We start from the raw sequence: 17,109 nt of genomic DNA on the forward strand, positions 1-17,109 counted from the left end.
CAGTCTTGTCAGGAAATTTTGGTGCAGGGAGAGTAACGAAAGTCTATCAGGTTGCAGCATTTTATTTCTGCTCAAAATAGATAAAGATTAACTTTGCATTTCTGGTTCAGCACCTACTAGTGGTAAAGACTAGTTATAGTAAGTACAGATAAAAGAAACAATCACAAGCTAGCTACAATACAATGTACCACAGACAGATATCACTTAAACAGCAGAGATGCGCAATTAACCCATCAGTTGAGTTTCATTCAGGATATTTGCCCAGTCCTACCATCAAACAAAATTGTGCACACCATTTTATTTCTAAAGTGTGCGCTTCACAAGCTTTTAGAAACAGTCCAGGTTGTCCCTTCATAAACTCGAACATTCCATTATCATTAAAATAAAACATGTAGGTCATAGTAACCTAACTGGTGGGATGAGTAAGATACTACATTAATTGAAGGAAATTTAGCATAAGTTTTAAGTTTATACGTATTAACTAACTTGATCAGATTTTATTGATAAATGTCTCCAGCTGAACAACAACCACTGTTACTGGGGCAATAAAAAGCTTGATGAAAAGCAACTCTTTCCTTAAATGATTGATGAAATAGATGGTCCCCTTTAAGCGTGTCACTAAATGTGGTAGTGATTATTATACAAAAGGGAAACCAGGCAGCAATAAATTAGTGATTAGCCCCAATAAAAAGAATGATATGAATTTTATCCCCCTTTTTAACCAACTTGAGCTGAGCACAAGCTAAACTGATCAAGACTCCCAACACGAAAGTAGCTGATAACAATTATGGAAATCCCGAGATTTGACATCTAAAATATAACAAGCAAGTACAATAAAGGACACCAATGAAAAAAAAACAACAAATAGATAAGATCTTGCAATAATGAAAACAATCCTGCAAGATGTGGTCAGTTGCAACAAAGAAATAGTTAAATAAAAACATGACAAAACGGCTTCACCTACACTCCACTTATTTACAAGACTATCAAAATTGCAATGGGCTGCTCCAATGAACTTGGAACTCAACAAATTACTACAAAAAGAAATCTTCCACAAAACCATTTTGAAAAAACAGTTCAACAATAAAATTATATTTGTACTTAACAATATCTTCAAATATAGATACTGATACATGCACATAACAAATACAGATTATTCAACAGGTGTACTATTTTAGTACATAGCAAATGGCAGGACCACTTCCGCTGCTCCAACTTCCTAAAAACAGGAGGAAGATCAGCTTTGACTGGCTGCAAATTGCTCTACATAAAATACATATACTTCATTAGGAACTGATCTTCAAAATTAACTACCTCAGTTCCTGACATGTGAAGTTCAGGTTGCCATTGGCATCATATATCTAAGACATACATTAACTTCATAAGAGCAAATGAGCAGTGTTACAGCACCAAATCTATTACAAAGGCAAGACAACATGCCGAGAGAGGAAGAAGACTCTCAGCTTCTTTGAGAACTGTTACAGCAGATAAATAGGCAACTGCCATCAGTACGTACAAAAATTGAAAATTTTTTAATTTGAACAAATACTTGCAGAGTAAGTGAAATCAAATACACTAATGAAGTATGTTGAAAAAGATCTACTGCTCTAAAGAAGCCCCCTGAGCTTCTAGCAAATGAGATTTGAACAGATGCTTCAAAAATCCAATGACAGAAACTTGTAGTAAGGCATTCAAAATAGTTCCTAAAAATTGCTGAAGCTATCACATTTAATCTAATCTATTATTATAAATTCATGTAATAAGGTACATTTCTATGAATTTATAAATTTCACTGCTATGAATTACTGTGATCATTTGCATCAATATTGTTTGTGAGCTCCTTAATAGCTGATGTAAGTTTGTGTTTCACTCTTGGCTGTATGGTTAATTGAAGTTCTTTCAGAGAATCCTCTGTCTGGAAAATATGAAAAAAGAGAGTGGTTTAAATCTTTTTATGTAAGTCAAAATTGAATGCAATTCTTAAGATTACGTACCTCTCTGAGAAGAATCACTGAAGTTTGTAATATTTTTTGCCATTTTTGCATTTCTAAAGTATGCAGAGCCTCTTGTTTTCGTACCAGATGCATCCATTCCTCTTGGGTGGTAGGAGGATTTTTGCTGCAAATATTTCCAGGTAAGATTAGAAATTATTAAATGACTAACTAACTTCACAGAAATTATCAGCATACATTCGTAATTAACTTACCTCAATGACTGTACATCTTCATTCAAGCTGACAGGAATAGGATCAACAGCTGACCAACGCTCGAAACACAGCAGTTTATAATACAATGCTCCATTCATGAGGAGAAGCAATACAAGTATTCCCAAAATTACTATGTTAACTGGTTCCACACTGTTTGATCTTGAACTAACAACTTGCCTGAAAAAGAGAGGAAAAATTAATTTATGAACAATTGTTTGTTTATAGTGATGATTAACTTAAAGGTGGGGCGATAAAGTAATGCAAAGACGCACATTGTTTGCCAAATCAAATTGAAACCTGATTCAAACCAAGTAATAATGAAAATAGAGAATACAATACAAAATTACCTTGAATTAACACTGTCAAAGCAATTTTCTGTAGCTCCAACTGAGCCCCGAGGTAGAGAACGCCTGTGAAAATGTAGCCATGCATGCAGTCAGTCATGAGAAAAATCATGCGGTCACAAGTCAGAGTTAGAGCTCACCAAAGAATAGCAACCAAACATCAAGTCTCGTTATTTGGAATTAAATCGTCTACGAGCAGTACAGTTGACAAAAGTGCATTGATCCAACACCACTTGTTAAGTAGTAGGATTGCTGCTATTATTGAAAGTATTTACAAATGCCAAAATATGTACAAGCACATATTACATTTCAGTACACACCTTCCAGTGGAAGAGCGAGATCTTGGCACCATAGCTTCATCAGCGTGTCGGGTTGAAGAAAGTCGACGAGCTGAGCCTCGAATACGCCGCCTTACTTTGGGAGGAACTTCCACTTCTTCCTCGGCAATCAATTCTTCATCTACACAACATTCTGCTTGGAGCGCCTTGTCTAGTGAAGAATAAAACTCTTCTAAGCCAGCCCATGTGTGTTTCTCAATAAATCCTAAGAAGAAACAAAATATTAAATAGGCTTATTCATCAATCAGGATAACAGACTCACTGAAAATGTCATACCCTTCACAACCCAAACAGATTTTTTGTACTTTATGTCAGAGAACACCATTATAGAAGATTCTGTCTCACTGACTTTGTTGAGGCAATAGTGTGTTATTATTACAAAAGAATCAGCATAAGGGATTCCAGCATTTTGAGACTCAGACTCAATTGCATACATTTTGCCAGGTTTGCTACACTTTAACATGACCTAGAAAAAAGGAGGATAATTTAAAATGTGCGCAAGTTTCATGGAAAAAACTGATATAATTGACCATGAATATCAATTTACCTGGCTTTCTGTGATTTGAGATTGTCTTCTTCCCACAACTGCCTGGTTTATGTTGACAGTAAGACACAAAGTACGTAGCCGTTCATTCTTTGCATTTTGAGTCCATGGAGATGGCTTAATATCTTAGAGAAGAGATTAAATGGAACAACATTACACATTTTCACAGCATCTTTTAAAAAAGAACACATTGGGAACTTAAATGAACTTACTTGATGAATTTCGTGATACATGAAAATCCACAAAAAACTTTGAATTTGTGAACAGGAGAGTAAATAACTGATCTACAGAAACTGGCAGAACAACTCGGAGCATCTGTCTGCCCTCATGCTGAGATGTACATTGACCAGATCCACCAGAGATACCCAAGAGATCTGAAAATTTCAATACTACCAGTAAAACCTCACTCTCATGATAAGAAACAATTACAGTAATCATGTAAATAAGCAGGGGGTTATTTACCAGGTACTTTGTCAGCTTCTGATTCAGTAGTATCACTCATGTCTGTTTCAAGTTGGGTATCAGGATTATTAACACAGAGGTTGTTTGGGGATGTTACAGACGATGGAGTTGACAACGGAGGAGTTGGTTGAGTGGTTTGGATGGAAGGGACAGTTCCACTTTTCTCTACATTCCCTAAATCAGATATTGAAACTGGAGAGGTAATATGGGACTTCAGGTCCTCCGCACGAAGAGAATCCTCTGGTGTCACTAAACCATCCTACATCAGGAAAAACAAAGGTTAAAACTTGAGATAATTAATGTAAAAGAATATTGTGTTACCGACATTAAGGAAACATTATTAAAATCTGTGTCTTATTATTATTTAAATCAAAATGGCGGTCTTTAGAAATGTTGAAGAACGTTATCTGAATTTTTAATTAACTTTCAATTTTTATGAACTTTTGAAATTTTGATCAATTAAAAAAATCAATTAACCAACGGACCAGATGCTTTTTTCTTTTACCATTAGAAGCCCTCTGAATTTTTCATTCTATGGAAAACATAGCACAAAACGAATGACTTACCTCAGAAAATGATTCCATGGAAAGTCTTGAAGTTCCTTCTACCATGGGCAAAGGCTCAATGTAGTCTTCATCCTCACTTGTTAGACCCAACTCCTGCCCGTAGCAAGCATGCACCCACTGCCACATCTCCTGCATTGACATTTGCTGAAGAAAGATAAGAACCAAGATAAGATTAAAATCAGAAAACCAGCAGACAGATGGCAATCATAGCACAAGAAACACTGAACTTACTTGGCCCATAAGAGCATTTTGCCAAACGCGAAACAACATAAGGTATGCTTTGTCCCTAGCACCAAAAGAGGTGAAAAATAGCTTTTCAGTTTCTGTACAGACTAATATGGCATTTGGAATAACAAGAGCTGTTTTTTCTTTGGTGATTGCAGTGACATCCTTCCAGCGTAGACAAATCTGTTCATCAGAATAATTGCAGTAAGTGGCATATGGAGAAACAGCATGAAGGGGTTCAAGGGTCTATCAACAACAATTTCACTTACCAATGTTTCCCAGCGGAAAATATTAGCATAAAAACATAGAAAGTTTTGTGAAACATACAAACGTCCATGAATGAGGATTTCTTTGGCAACAGCACAGGAATAATCTAAGGGGAGGATGGAGGAGAGAGAGAGAACATAAATTGGAGAAAGAAAGCTTCGGTTTAAAATAGACAATACTGTGTTACGAACTAAATGTCTTACCAACAATAAGTCTTTCTTCTGGAGGAACATCTTTAAAAATTCTGTTGAAATCTTTACTTCTGGATTTATACGTTGGGTAAAGAATATTGTACCAAGATGACTTCTTTTTTGAGCGATCAGATCCTCTTGATTCTTTCCTTTCTTTCCCACTCTCGTGACTCACACTACGGCTTATATCTGCCTGACTCGAGTCAGATCCTCTACTAACATTGTCCTGGAAGTGAATGATAAAAAATGAGTTGAAGATGAATAGATAAAGCATAATTATGAGACGGTTAAATGAGCGCTTGTTTAGCACAAACATGGAGGATTGTCTAATTCCTCCATTGAAAACGGGTGTCAAATGACACAAAAAAGCAAAGAGATGGAGAAATTTTTAGTACAAAGAAATAAGTATAAGTTTTTGACTGTTTAGTTCTCCAGCAAAAATGTTTCAAAAAATTTAATTAAAAATAGAATCATGAAAAATTCTTTGAAAATGGGCAAACTGACAACCTCATGTAATTTTGCGACATTTTCAGCTAGCATCATTTGAAAGCAATTTTTTTCAAATTAAGACAAGTAAATGAAAATAACTAGAAACAGGCAATGAATGAGATTATTTAGTCAAATTACCAATGCGCACACCAAATCTCTCACACATAGCACACACACATCAAAAAATCAACAAAAACATAGGAAGAGAAAGAGCTGGAAAGAGCAGCAGTTCAATTAAAAACTAAGAAGGAAAAACCTCATTACAACTTTCAATCATGAAAAATGAAAATGTACTAATAATTCTGATCTAACATGGTACATAAATGAATATCTACACTATAAACTAATGAAATCTAGTGGCACCAAAAGGGTCGCAATAATCCAGTCAACAGAACCCAAGAGGAACAGCATTGAAACATCACAGACCTTAGATAGGCAAAGAAAGAAATAATAAGTAAACAACACTAAGTTTGTAAAAAAAAATCAATTTCTTATAAATCAATTCAATAATCTAAGTCTAAATTCATGCATGCTCCAGTTTTTAACATAACGTATCCAAATTCAAATAGGAAAAGAATAATTCGAGATATATTTAAAACAGGAGCAGAACAAAATAATTCAACTGGCTACCTAGAGAGAAAGAGAGAGAGAAGTACAAAGGAAAGATTCCAAAAAAATCATGAAGTCATGAGCAACTAATTTTGTCTACATGCACTGGAACACACTACTAACCTGTTTTCCACATTTAGGCTTGAATAGGGTAAATAGAGAACGCATGACAAAAGAAACCAAGGCAGTTAGACTATGCTTTCAGATCAAAGCTTAACAAAACACACCAATCCACAGGCAGGAGTTCAAAGGACGCTTTTCCTCAACAGCAATATGGGTTCTGCATGACATGTAATATTTTTTGGACTCTTTTAATGAGATCTAGCCCACACCACAGTATTAGTTCTTTCCAAATTAGGTCTATTAAAATGCATTCCTTGCGTTCACCCCAGCACCTCAGATGAGTGAGTAACTCTCTACACATGAAGTAATGTATGGAAAGACAGCCTCAGTAATTATTTGCTGCTTAGTTTTAATCGACACGACACTCTATCTGATACGGCATTATGAAAGTTAGTGTCATTAGGCTCAGCATGAGATTTCAGGTAATACGATGGCACACCTCAGTAGTATGATAAGATGTATCACTTGTAGAGGAGCAAGAGCGAGAAACGGAACGAGAACTTTTCCTCAAGTCCAAACTTGATCCACTGCTGAGTTTGCCTGTTTTTCCACTAGAAGCTGAGTTTGAGCTTGCTTGAGAGGAAGAACCCACAGATCTCCTGTCACTTTGACCAAGGACTTTTTCAAGTGAGTGAACCTGAATCAAATTATAGAACTTTCAGATGTATTCACAATTCCTATAAACACAATCACCAAGTGAAAACTTGAATCCACCACACTCTACAGTTTTACTCTGATCTGCCCCAGGCTTTCTCCTGTTGGAGACTGGCATCAAAACGACAAAGTTGACAACTCTTCCAAACAAAACAATTCATGAGATGAGAATATATTACTGCCGGGATACATTCTGTATTCGTAACAGATACATATCAAGGAGAGGAATAAAGTAGAGGGACAGAAAATTCAGGCCTACCCTCTTCCTAAAATTGAAATGGTGACAAGTACAGACCAGAAGATCGAGAATCATAGCCCACAAAACCTTTGAATTTTGAGATAGTGTAAACATTGTGCTACTAACCAGTTCAGTGTTGCTCACATCAATTCTGTCAGTTGCAGGACTGGACTCTTTAGTGTTAGATCCAGAGTCTGACTTTTGGTTATCTCTCTTATGTTGCTGACGAGGTGATGGTCGAGGACTCGGCTGAGGACTTGGATTAGGGCTAAAACAAAACAAAAAAAGAATGTAAAGTTCAGTAATTCAAGTATGTCAGAGATATATAAGTAACTTCAGTACCAACCTGGATTCTCCTGTGGTTTGACTCTGCAAACCCTGACTTGGACCTTGCAAAGGCAGACTTGGAAGTGTCATGGTGCTAAAAGTTAGTGAAGACCCAATTACATCTTGTCCAGTCATGAGAAGGTTTTCCACCGATTTCCTCCTGTACAACATGACAAACAACAAAAATTACTTCATACTTGAAAAATAACAAACAAAAAGGGTAATGCATAAAATTTAAGTGCAAAATAATCAGAGGAGAATAACACAAAGGATTGTTCGCATTCAAGATTTAGAGAAAGGCAGAAAGATACCAAAACCACAAAACCACAAGACCATTCACCAGCAAAGGAGACCAAAACAAAAAATATAAAAAATTTGCAGGACTACTAAGACACAGTTGATAAGTTGAATTTTTAAAAAAATCCAGCACAAAATGTTTTTGCTTTTTTTTTAACAATTGTTTGGTGGTATTTTTTTTTCCTCTTGATTTTATTGTTTTAGAAGAAAACATCCTAGTGTAGCGCAATAACAGCATGCAATTTAATGTTAATGGTGGAAGCAAGATGTAACAGTAAATTAAGGCCCAAAACTTTGTATTTCTTCTCTTTGCAGAAAAATGTACATTTAGTCTAGTGTGACATGCAACGTAAGAGACCTAGAAGGCCATCACAGCAATGTTAGGTATAACATATATGAATGAGGGCAGAAAGTTAATCATTACATCTAATTTAATCTCACAACATATGAAAGATACCTGATGAACCCACACTGGACCCAATTGACAAATTGGTGCTCTCAGATCCACAATGGCCGTTCACACATAGAAAATATTGACAAAGCAAGGGTATGAGATACTCCTGAAAGAAAGCAAAAGAGGCAGGTTGTCCAAACAGGCCGTGTAAAACAGTTAAAAGGCGTGAATTTTATTTCAGGCATGCCCTCTTGCTAGCTTGAAACACCAGGACAACATCGTTCAAACTAAAGTACTACACAATTCTACCACATGGGATAGTACAACAGAGTTTGCACTTGGGTAATTCAATTCAACTCCCTCGCCCCCCAAAAAAGGATAAGACAAATGTCAAATGTCAGTTAAATCAAAAATTGTACTCTGCATGGTTCTGCTTAGTGGTTGTTCTTCAAATGATAGCCTGGTCCTATTCGTGCTGATTTTCTCTTCAATACTAGGAAGACCCTGGTCACAGTTTTATCCATACCAACATCAAATTGATTTAATTCTACACTGTCACCTCCAATAATCCATACAACCGCAAGACCCAACACAAAAGAAAGTTTTCAAGATTCCCATTTGGCAGAATGAACCAACCTCATCTTAATCCAAGTTCTAGATTCTTTCACCCACTTGCCGAGATGAGAGGGGGAGAGTGACGCTCCAGAACTGCCCAAAAAGGAAGAGCGTAAAAAAATTTAAGTGCATTAAATTCATCAACTATGACAAGGATTCAGACAGTTCATGAAGCAACTAGCAACAGTAAGAAACATTTATTTATCATAATGTTCGTACTAAAGCTGGACTGAGATGAAAAGGGGCAATGTGTGTAAACAAATAATAATATTCTACATCTATTCTAATAAAAACGCGAAACAAAATCTTTTAATTGATCTTTCTATTTTAAAAACCAATGGATTGGGTAATGACTGAAAGAACTGGCAAGCTTGAAATACCTGTATATTCCCTTTCAACATAAACACATAGACTTGAGAGTAACTGACAGACATCTGTAGGTTATAAACTGGTCAACTGAGCTTGAAGTGAAAATGATTGATTATAGGGAACTAGCAATGATGCAAGTGAAATAGATTTAAAAATGTTTCAGAAAACTACACGAGTCCTTTAAAGAGACAATAGAAACGGATTGAATAACACTTGTACTTCATGGGTCGAAGATGACAATTGTGACAAGACTTTGACTCGACAAGATAACGTGAAAATGTGAACAAAGCATCCAACAGGACAACTTAAAGCTGATATTTAATAGAATTTCAAAAAACAAAACTTGAAAGCCAACCAACTAAGAGACCCTCCCAGAACACGGCTTGATTTAACAGGCAAGTTGCAGCAGTGTTGTTCTGCACAGAAATGCAAATGCCACACAGATCTACGCTTGCAGCTCAGTCCAGCATCAAAATAAAAGGGCAAGAGACATCCTTCCGAGGCGACAAGTCTCTGCATTGTGAGTGAGCGTGTGAGAATACCAAAATCAGCTGCTTGACACAGCAGGTGCTAAAACATGCGCATAAATACTCGGCGTCGGGCCGTCACGACAGGCTCCACACTTCCACACTGCTTGACAAAGTTTCCTTACATAAAAGCAGCGGCTGCTGAACATTGTCTCTCTCCATCAGTCATTGTGAAGCGCGAGATAACAGAATAACTTCAGGGTAACTAGAGGCAGAACGGTCTTGCGTCCTTCTTTGTTTATCAAATCATCTTTGAACAAACAGACTGCCTGGGCGATCGTTCAACACCACACAACTCGACGAGTACAGGCGGGCGACTCACGAACAGTTAGAGCCCGTTTTCAAGTCAGCAGTTCAATTCAAAGCACATTTTTGGGCTGAAAATTACTGAAACCTGTCATTGCATCGATTTGGCCCGAATCCTCCCCTGGCCAAGTGGTGCTGGTCACACCAGCGACTGTCGTTTGTCGAACATGTGTTTTCCTTTTTCCTCGGCGGATGCATTATTGCCAGTCCGCAGTCCGCTATTGGCAGCACGACCCTGTGTTTCTGGGTTTCCCTCTTCCTTCTCTCGACTCTCGAGGGAAGGGAAAACAACCAGAAGGCAACCCGGCCGGCGCGGCAGAGACAACGAGGCTTCGACCGATAAGCTTGGGGACTGTCATCACATCTGTCTGTCTGGCTTCTGGCCCTCCGCGCCGCCAGTGCCATTCATTATCACTATTCGCACTGCTCTGATTAGCGCGTCGCTTCGAAAGGCGCGCGCGTCCGGCCGTCCACTGTAGGGACTGTCCGCGGGGCGGGAGAGACGGCGCTACGCCCGTCCGCGGGAATTGGGTCGCTATTTGCAGAACAGCGCCTCGATGACATCCGCAAAGGAGCGGGGCGAGCGCAGCGGCCTATAAATAATTCGCCGTCGAATAACGCGCACTGCGCGTCGAACGGGGTCAGCGAGTCGGCGCCGGGCGGCCAAGGCCGCGTCCAAAACACGCCGAAAGCCGAGTCAACCTGACTCAGAGTCTCAGAACAGCGACTGGGCCTCCTGGTCCTCCTGCACGGACATGCTGAGCGCGAGCTGCGCGAGCACCACGATGTACGTCGTCACGGTGGCGGCGGCCTGCGCGTTGGGCAGAGCAGAGCGTGGCGTGAGTCTTGGGCCCGAGCCTCCGAGTTGGGAAACTACGGACGAGCTACTCACGGCCACGCTCAACTCCCTGTTCACCACGACTAAGCGCCTGAGCCGCAGGCACACCGGTTTGAACTGCAGCACCTGGGCGAAGCGCATTACCTGCGGCCAGACGAGGCGCGCGCGTCAGCCGCTTCAACGGTGCGACCCTGCAGGTTCGTTCGTCGCTCCGACTCACTCATGGGGCGTCCCGTGAGGGCGCAAGAGAGACAGAGCGACGAACCACTGCGCGGCACGGCGGTATGGTATGGTACAGTCCCGACAGAGTACCCACCTCGAGCCTGGTCTCGGCGTCCAACTGCCCCAGCGGCGTCGTTAGCAGCTCCAGGAGCATCCCTCGGGACACCTGAAACGAACAGGGGCACTGTGGGCTATCTGGCATGGCCCGCGGGTAGTGCCGCCCGTCGCACATCACTGATACCGTCAACAAAGAGGACCAGTCAGTGGATCCCTTCTCCGCAGAGATAACCATCCGCCCGTTGCAGTGTCGCAGATAGCCAAAGTTGAGCAGCTGCATCACGGGAGGGAATGCCAAGACAAAAGCCTTTCCGTTTATTTTATTTTCTTTACACGTGCGGCGCGCCCTTTGCTGTGAATAGCAGGGCGTGGTCGGCATTACGGCCGCCCGAACGGAACAGGGGGCGATCGATACAAAGTATACAAGGAAGCTAGGGCGCGGCTACTGCGTAGCGCGTGATGAGTGGCACCTTTTAGTGGCGCCTCTAGTGGCACCTCTAGTGGCACCTCTTGTGGCACCTCTAGTGGCACCTCTAGTGGCACTACAGTGCACCCACGTGGAACACGGCGCGGCTGCCCTGGCTGCAGAACCAGTTGACTATCATGGCGGTGAGGGTGGCGGTGACGAAGGTGGAGGCGACGCGGCGCCACGCGCCCTTCCGCAGCGCGTACATGAGTCCGTACCAGCTGGCCATGGACATGAGGAGCACGGCCAGGAAGGCGTGCAGCATGACGGTGCCCCAGGCCTCGCCCAGGGCGTGCGTCAAGGCGCGCAGCCGCAGCCACAGCATGCAGTAGCCGCGCACCGCGGTCGCCGTCAGCTGGCCGCGCTGTGGGGAAAAGAAAAGGGAAGTCGGAGGGACTCGAACCAGCAACCTACTCCACCACGATCTGGCTCGCTAGCCGCTCGGCCACAAACGTTGAGGTGCCGCCGGAAGAGCCGCGGCATCTTGACGGCCGTGGAGACGACCTCGACGTTGAGGGCTCGCCACAGCAGGGCCTGCGTGCAGACCTGCCCGACCACGAAGACGTACAGGGGCACCTTCCAGGCGAACAGGTGCGGGGAGAAGCGCGCGTGGTACATGGGGCTGAAGAGGCTGAACGCGAAGACGAAGGCGGCGATCGGGCCGGACTTTCGGCCGCAGTGGAACCGCAGGGGGTCGCCGGTGACCGCCAGCCAGCTCGCCTGTGGGAAAAGAAAAAGGAGAGTTGCCGGGTGTTGAACCCGGGGGCGGGGTCGCATTCGCTGGCTAGTGTTGGTAAACAGGCTTGGGGACGTGCGCGCCCTTGCGTCCCGCGTCCGGTTTGGATACAGTACTCTCCGTATTTTGGTAACATGAATAGTACTCCAGAATCCGGGTGAACGGCCGGTGGTGCGGACCTGGAAGCGAGTCCAGTCGTTGAAGTAGCCGGCGAGCTCCCTGCCCGTGTGCCAGTGCAGCATGGGCACGGACAGGGGCAGGATCTCGTACATCATGTGCAGCACCAGGATGACGCGCTCGATGTAGGGCTCCTGGCCGGACGTGAGGCGCTCGAAGGTGGAGCGCAGGCAGGCCGCGGCGAGCAGGGCCTGCGCCAGGGCCAGCGCGTAGCACGCCAGCATGCGCCCCCCGCACCACGGCGTCGCCTCGTACGCGAACGGCGCCAACGCCGCGCCTGCGAAAACGGCCAAAAAGCGCGGCGCGCCGGGGCTTGAACCCTTGAACCCCGACCCGGTGTCCGAATGAGTGAGACTGAACGCCAGCACCTTGCGTGTCTGCGGTGTCTGCGACCTGCACGGGCCAGCCCCCCATGAGGCGCATCAGCTTGATGAAGTGCCTGACTTCGTGGTGCATGTCGGGCGGCGCCTCTCCCGCCTCGCGGTGGCGCGGCGACAGGGCGCGCCGCACGGCGTGCCTCCTGGCGGGGGTCTTCATGGCGGCCAGCGCGACTCTGCAGACTCCAATGGCCCTTCCCGCCCGCCTCGCGGTCGTTGTCGTCGTTACCGCCGCCCGTTGATGGCCTTTGCAGTCTTTGCTTTCGATGGCTAGATTACAGACGAATCGGCGGACGGTGGACTCGACGCTGTCGCGTTATCCGATAGCGCGCGATGCTCGCGATAGCACTGCAATGCCGTCGGCATCAATCACACGGAGGCGGGTAGGCACACTGGGAACGGGGAATGGCGCCCTCTTTATTTTTAGATCCGGCGTCTCTCAACTCAAATGACATTTTCAAAACAACGATAACAGCTTTAATTTAGGCACGCAGTGGAGGGCGCTCGGTAGAACAAACAGTACACATATCACTGAGCAAAAAATGAGACTAGAACGTCGTCGCGGCCCGCGCGTCGAATGGGTTGCCTGCCCTCCCGGCGTGCTGCCCGGCCCGGGGGAATGCCGTGGCGAGTCCACCGAGTCGGGCAGCGTCTCTCAAGTCCTGGACACATCAGTTCGTCTTCTTCTTGGGGGACTGCTTGGCCGGCGCGGCCCGGGGCTTGGCCAGCAGCTTCCGGACGAGGAGTACCGGCACCAGGACGACGGCCAGGACGGCGGCCAGGAAGACGGCCGCCACGTCCAGCAGCAGGTACTGGTACAGCGGCATGTCGGCGCCGAGGGGCCGCAGGTGGGGGGCGCCCTTGTTCCTCACGACGTACTCCGTCCACCACAGCGCCTCCGCGGCCGCGGACCTCGGCCGGTCCAGGTACAGGTCGGCCACCTCCCTGGCGCGCTTCCGGTACCTGCAGCAAGTCCAGTTCAGAAAAGCACGTTCCGCCCGACTGTCTCAGTGGACCAGACTGGCGGCGGAAAAAAATTCTAGACGCGTTTAGAGCTCCAGAGTCGCTAAATGGGACTTGAGCCGAGCGTGTGACCCAACCAATGGATTGCTCTCCGAACGAGGAATCGATTGGTGGGGTCACACGTTCGGTTCGAGTCCTGTTTCGCGACTCTGGACTCCAATTTTGGACGCCTGCACCGGTCTTCTGGCCCACTGTGTGTCTGCGAGACGCCTCACTTGTCCGTGTCGGTGAGCTTGTGGATGGCGGCGAGCATGTTGTCCTTGGTCATCTCGGTGTGCGGCAGGTGCAGGGCGATGCCGAGGTGCTGGTAGCCCAGCACGTTGGGCTCCTGGTCGGCGAACAGCGGGATGCCCAGCATGGGCACGCCCAGCAGCACGGCCTCCGTGGTGCCCATGAGCCCGCCGTGGGTGATGAACAGGACCATCTTGGGGTGGGCTGCATGGAGGGAGAGTCGCAAAATCAAGTTATGGTTTTTGGACCGCTTTCAAGCGGAACAAACAGCTTTCATTGGCGGTCGGCGCGATGGTCTCTAGGTAGGCTGCGACGTGCGATAACGGAACGGGCGGGTCGAGGAGACTTCTCGCGTGACTACTCGAGTCATAGCCATTTTGGACTAGGTCCATGATTAACCCTGTTCCGCTGCCCGTTGTCCTTGCTGCCCAAACTTCAGCGCGCCTCCCTGTGCCGCACCGGTTTTGGCGCCAACACAGCGGCGGCAGCGGCGGCAGCGGGACGACCGGAACTCACCCAGGACGTCGGTCTGCGGCAGCCAGCTGGCCGTGCGGACGTTGGGCGGCAGGTCGAGGTCGTCCTCCTCGTACTTCCACAGCACGCGCTGCGGCAGCGCGCCGAACGCGTCCAGCAGGGCCTGGATGGTGTGCTTGGGCAGCGAGCTGGTGCGCACGAGGGAGCCCAGCGTGAAGAAGATGACGCCGTGCTCCGCCTCGTCCATCCACTTGCGCAGCCCCGCCTCGAGGCGCGGGCTGCTCACGCGCTCGGCCTTGGTGTCCTTGAGGTGCAGGCCGCCGACGTGCACCACGTTGGGCGTGACGGGCACCGCCGGGTTGACGCTCACGTGCCGGTTCACCAGCACCAGGCTGGTGCGCCTCACGAGCTCGTTGATGGGCGGCGTGTCCGCGCCGAAGAACTGGCGCACCACCGCGTCAGCGCCGTCGTTCAGGATGGTCTGCAAAAGTGTCGCAGGTTCGAGTCTCATTCGCAGGCACCCCTTTAGTAGCGTGAGTGAGGGAAAATGGGATGGAAACTCAATACTGGGAATCCTTGTTTTCTTATCGGCCCGTAAGTCGGCTCTTTCCGTCGCGCAATGGCAATGCTGATCGGGCTGATCCACACGTCGCTGCGTCGGCAGGCTCGCCGAAAGTTTCACAACGAGATTGCTTTTGGTCCCGTGACCGGCGTGGCCCACCTTGTGCTTGTACCGCTTCATGAGGTACGTGTAGGTGTTCATGGCGCGCTCCAGGAAGCTCATCTTGCCGGCCACGGGCTCGTCGGGGGTGATGATATACGACGGGTTGTCCACCGACCCCACGCGCTCGTGCATCCACGCGAAGTCCGGGGCCGTCACCACGCTGATCAAGGGCAGCTGTCCGCGAAAAAGAAAATAAGTGGAGATTCGAACGCGCGACCTGCGGCGTGGCAAACAGCCGCGGAACTCCTTTCGGCTACACAGCGCGTACGTTCAGCTTGTAGGCGACCACCGACCAGCAGTCGCTACCGAAGATCTCCGTGAAGACGACGTCGAACTTGCCGTACTTGCCGCTCATGACGTCCTTGAAGTGCTGCGTCTCGAACACCCGGCGGCAGAGGTCGGGACCAGCGAAATTGTTGATGAGCTCGACGATTTTGAACCTGCTGAAGCTGGTCATCTGCTCGAAGGTGAGGGAGTTGACGAGCGAAGGGAACTCTTTGGACAGGTCCACGTCGGTGTAGTTGGCGCGGGGCGTCTTCTGCGGGAAGGGGCTAAACTGCACCACTTCGTGGCCGTTGTCCGCCAGCACCTCCATCAGGGCCTGCAGGAGGAGGTAGGGGACCGAGTGAGCTTTGAGTGGCGGTAAGTCGCGGCCAAATGGGGAAAGATGGAGCCCAGGGAAACCCTGGATGTGCAGTGCCGACGGGCCGGCTTAGGTGAAGGGCGCAACTCGCGGCACGATGACCCCGCTCGCGCCCAAAGAACTTGCACTGTATCGTACAGGCCCATGCTGTCTGGCAGCCAAACAGAAAGTCCCCCTATGACGAATTTTTCTAGGCTAGAAACAAGTTATCTGAAGATAACTGGTCACTGAACCTGGCCACGTGCGGGGCCGCCACTACCCATCGTGTAAATGGGGGAAAGTACTAGATAAAAACTCGAACAGAAACCGGGACTCGAACCCCAGTCCCTTGGGTTGGTGACTCAATGACCTTAAACATGATGTTGTGGCTGCGGCCGTTGAACGGGAAGAAGCCGAGGACGCGGTAGGAGTCCGCGACGGGCAGCGCCACCGCCGCGAGCAGCAGCAGCGCCGCCATCGGCGCCAGCGCGGTCGTGGTCCGGCACATCCTGGACGTCCTGCAGGTCCTGCACGTGGCGGTGGAGACTCTGCGTGCACTGCGACTGCGAGTCCGGCCGGCCGCCGAACCACTCCGTGCGCGCCGCAGTCATCTTGGCCCTCCCCGACCCGTCGGCAGCCCATGGCAGCCTATGGCAGCCCCCCTCCAAGCGGCAGGGCTCTCCTGCGAAAGCGCGCAATGCTGCTCATGATAAGCGCACCCGAGTCGTTATCTGTGCACTTTTTTGATCTTCCAAGCTCGACTCTGCAGGTGGCGGCATTGCTCGCGTACCGCCGGGAGCGGTACGTCCGCCTTCAAAAAACGGACCGCGCGACATGGATTCGAACCCGCGACCCGCGCCGGTCGCAAGGATGACATGCAGTTTGGGTATTTCGTAACGTTTCGTGCAGCGTCCGCCATGATTGAGAGCAATCAAGGTTCACGGCCTATGATGGCGTGCGACGGCCTGTTGGACTGTGAGGCTTGATCAAGCGACGGCGAAGTCCGACAGCCAGAAACTCTGTCTAATCAGAACCCGACACTATCGCTTCGAACATCTATTACCATCTATT

General features: G+C 47.1%; 2 protein-coding genes and 1 long non-coding RNA gene across 12 annotated transcripts; 1 reads left to right on the top strand and 2 right to left on the bottom strand.

The window, feature by feature from the left end:
• Positions 1-46: 46 nt before the first annotated feature.
• On the bottom strand, positions 47-11,386 carry LOC117652390 (protein Aster-B-like). Of its 10 annotated transcripts, none has more exons than XM_034397260.1 (20): positions 11,246-11,385; positions 10,984-11,073; positions 9,911-10,902; positions 8,911-8,982; positions 7,603-7,743; positions 7,383-7,524; positions 6,804-7,001; positions 5,156-5,369; positions 4,955-5,058; positions 4,692-4,868; positions 4,461-4,604; positions 3,895-4,153; positions 3,645-3,806; positions 3,436-3,557; positions 3,165-3,354; positions 2,871-3,093; positions 2,554-2,616; positions 2,207-2,383; positions 1,995-2,118; positions 47-1,915 (listed from the first exon to the last, which is right to left on the bottom strand). In XM_034397260.1, the coding sequence occupies exons 3-20, from the start codon at positions 9,952-9,954 to the stop codon at positions 1,796-1,798; spliced, it is 2,676 nt and encodes an 891-aa protein (XP_034253151.1). In that variant the 5' UTR covers positions 9,955-10,902; positions 10,984-11,073; positions 11,246-11,385; the 3' UTR covers positions 47-1,795. The 10 variants fall into 10 exon arrangements, with proteins under 10 accessions (XP_034253151.1, XP_034253149.1, XP_034253146.1 ...); XM_034397258.1 differs by lacking the exon at positions 6,804-7,001 and adding an exon at positions 6,365-6,382 and having other exon boundaries at positions 10,180-10,902; positions 11,246-11,380; XM_034397255.1 differs by having other exon boundaries at positions 10,180-10,902; positions 11,246-11,380.
• Positions 4,605-5,255, top strand: LOC117652399. Its single transcript, XR_004588160.1, has 2 exons — positions 4,605-4,733; positions 4,844-5,255. It is a non-coding gene; the product is annotated as an uncharacterized LOC117652399 (long non-coding RNA).
• Positions 11,387-13,418: 2,032 nt separating the features above from the next.
• Positions 13,419-16,624, bottom strand: LOC117652554 (UDP-glucuronosyltransferase 2B15-like). Its single transcript, XM_034397564.1, has 6 exons — positions 16,409-16,624; positions 15,685-16,017; positions 15,414-15,590; positions 14,735-15,173; positions 14,203-14,422; positions 13,419-13,927 (listed from the first exon to the last, which is right to left on the bottom strand). Exons 1-6 carry the CDS (start codon positions 16,544-16,546, stop codon positions 13,636-13,638), a joined length of 1,599 nt encoding a protein of 532 aa, XP_034253455.1. The 5' UTR covers positions 16,547-16,624; the 3' UTR covers positions 13,419-13,635.
• Positions 16,625-17,109: the final 485 nt, after the last annotated feature.

This window comes from Thrips palmi, unplaced genomic scaffold (assembly GCF_012932325.1).
Source record: "Thrips palmi isolate BJ-2018 unplaced genomic scaffold, TpBJ-2018v1 HiC_scaffold_7, whole genome shotgun sequence".
NCBI classification, from domain to species: Eukaryota; Metazoa; Arthropoda; class Insecta; order Thysanoptera; family Thripidae; genus Thrips; species Thrips palmi.

Bases quoted from the DNA above. Each gene is read 5' to 3' on its own strand.
- LOC117652390 (XM_034397255.1), bottom strand. From the start codon at position 10,496: ATGGCACTGGCGGCGCGGAGGGCCAGAAGCCAGACAGACAGATGTGAT. The intron at 5,059-5,155 runs GTAAGACATTTA...TCCTCCCCTTAG, and splicing joins AGAAGAAAGACTTATTGTTG to ATTATTCCTGTGCTGTTGCC. The intron at 3,807-3,894 runs GTAAATAACCCC...TGAAATTTTCAG, and splicing joins AGAAGCTGACAAAGTACCTG to ATCTCTTGGGTATCTCTGGT.
- LOC117652554 (XM_034397564.1), bottom strand. From the start codon at position 16,546: ATGTGCCGGACCACGACCGCGCTGGCGCCGATGGCGGCGCTGCTGCTG. The intron at 16,018-16,408 runs GTCATTGAGTCA...CTCCTCCTGCAG, and splicing joins GCCACAACATCATGTTTAAG to GCCCTGATGGAGGTGCTGGC. The intron at 14,423-14,734 runs GTGAGTTCCGGT...CCCTCCATGCAG, and splicing joins GCCGCAGACCGACGTCCTGG to CCCACCCCAAGATGGTCCTG.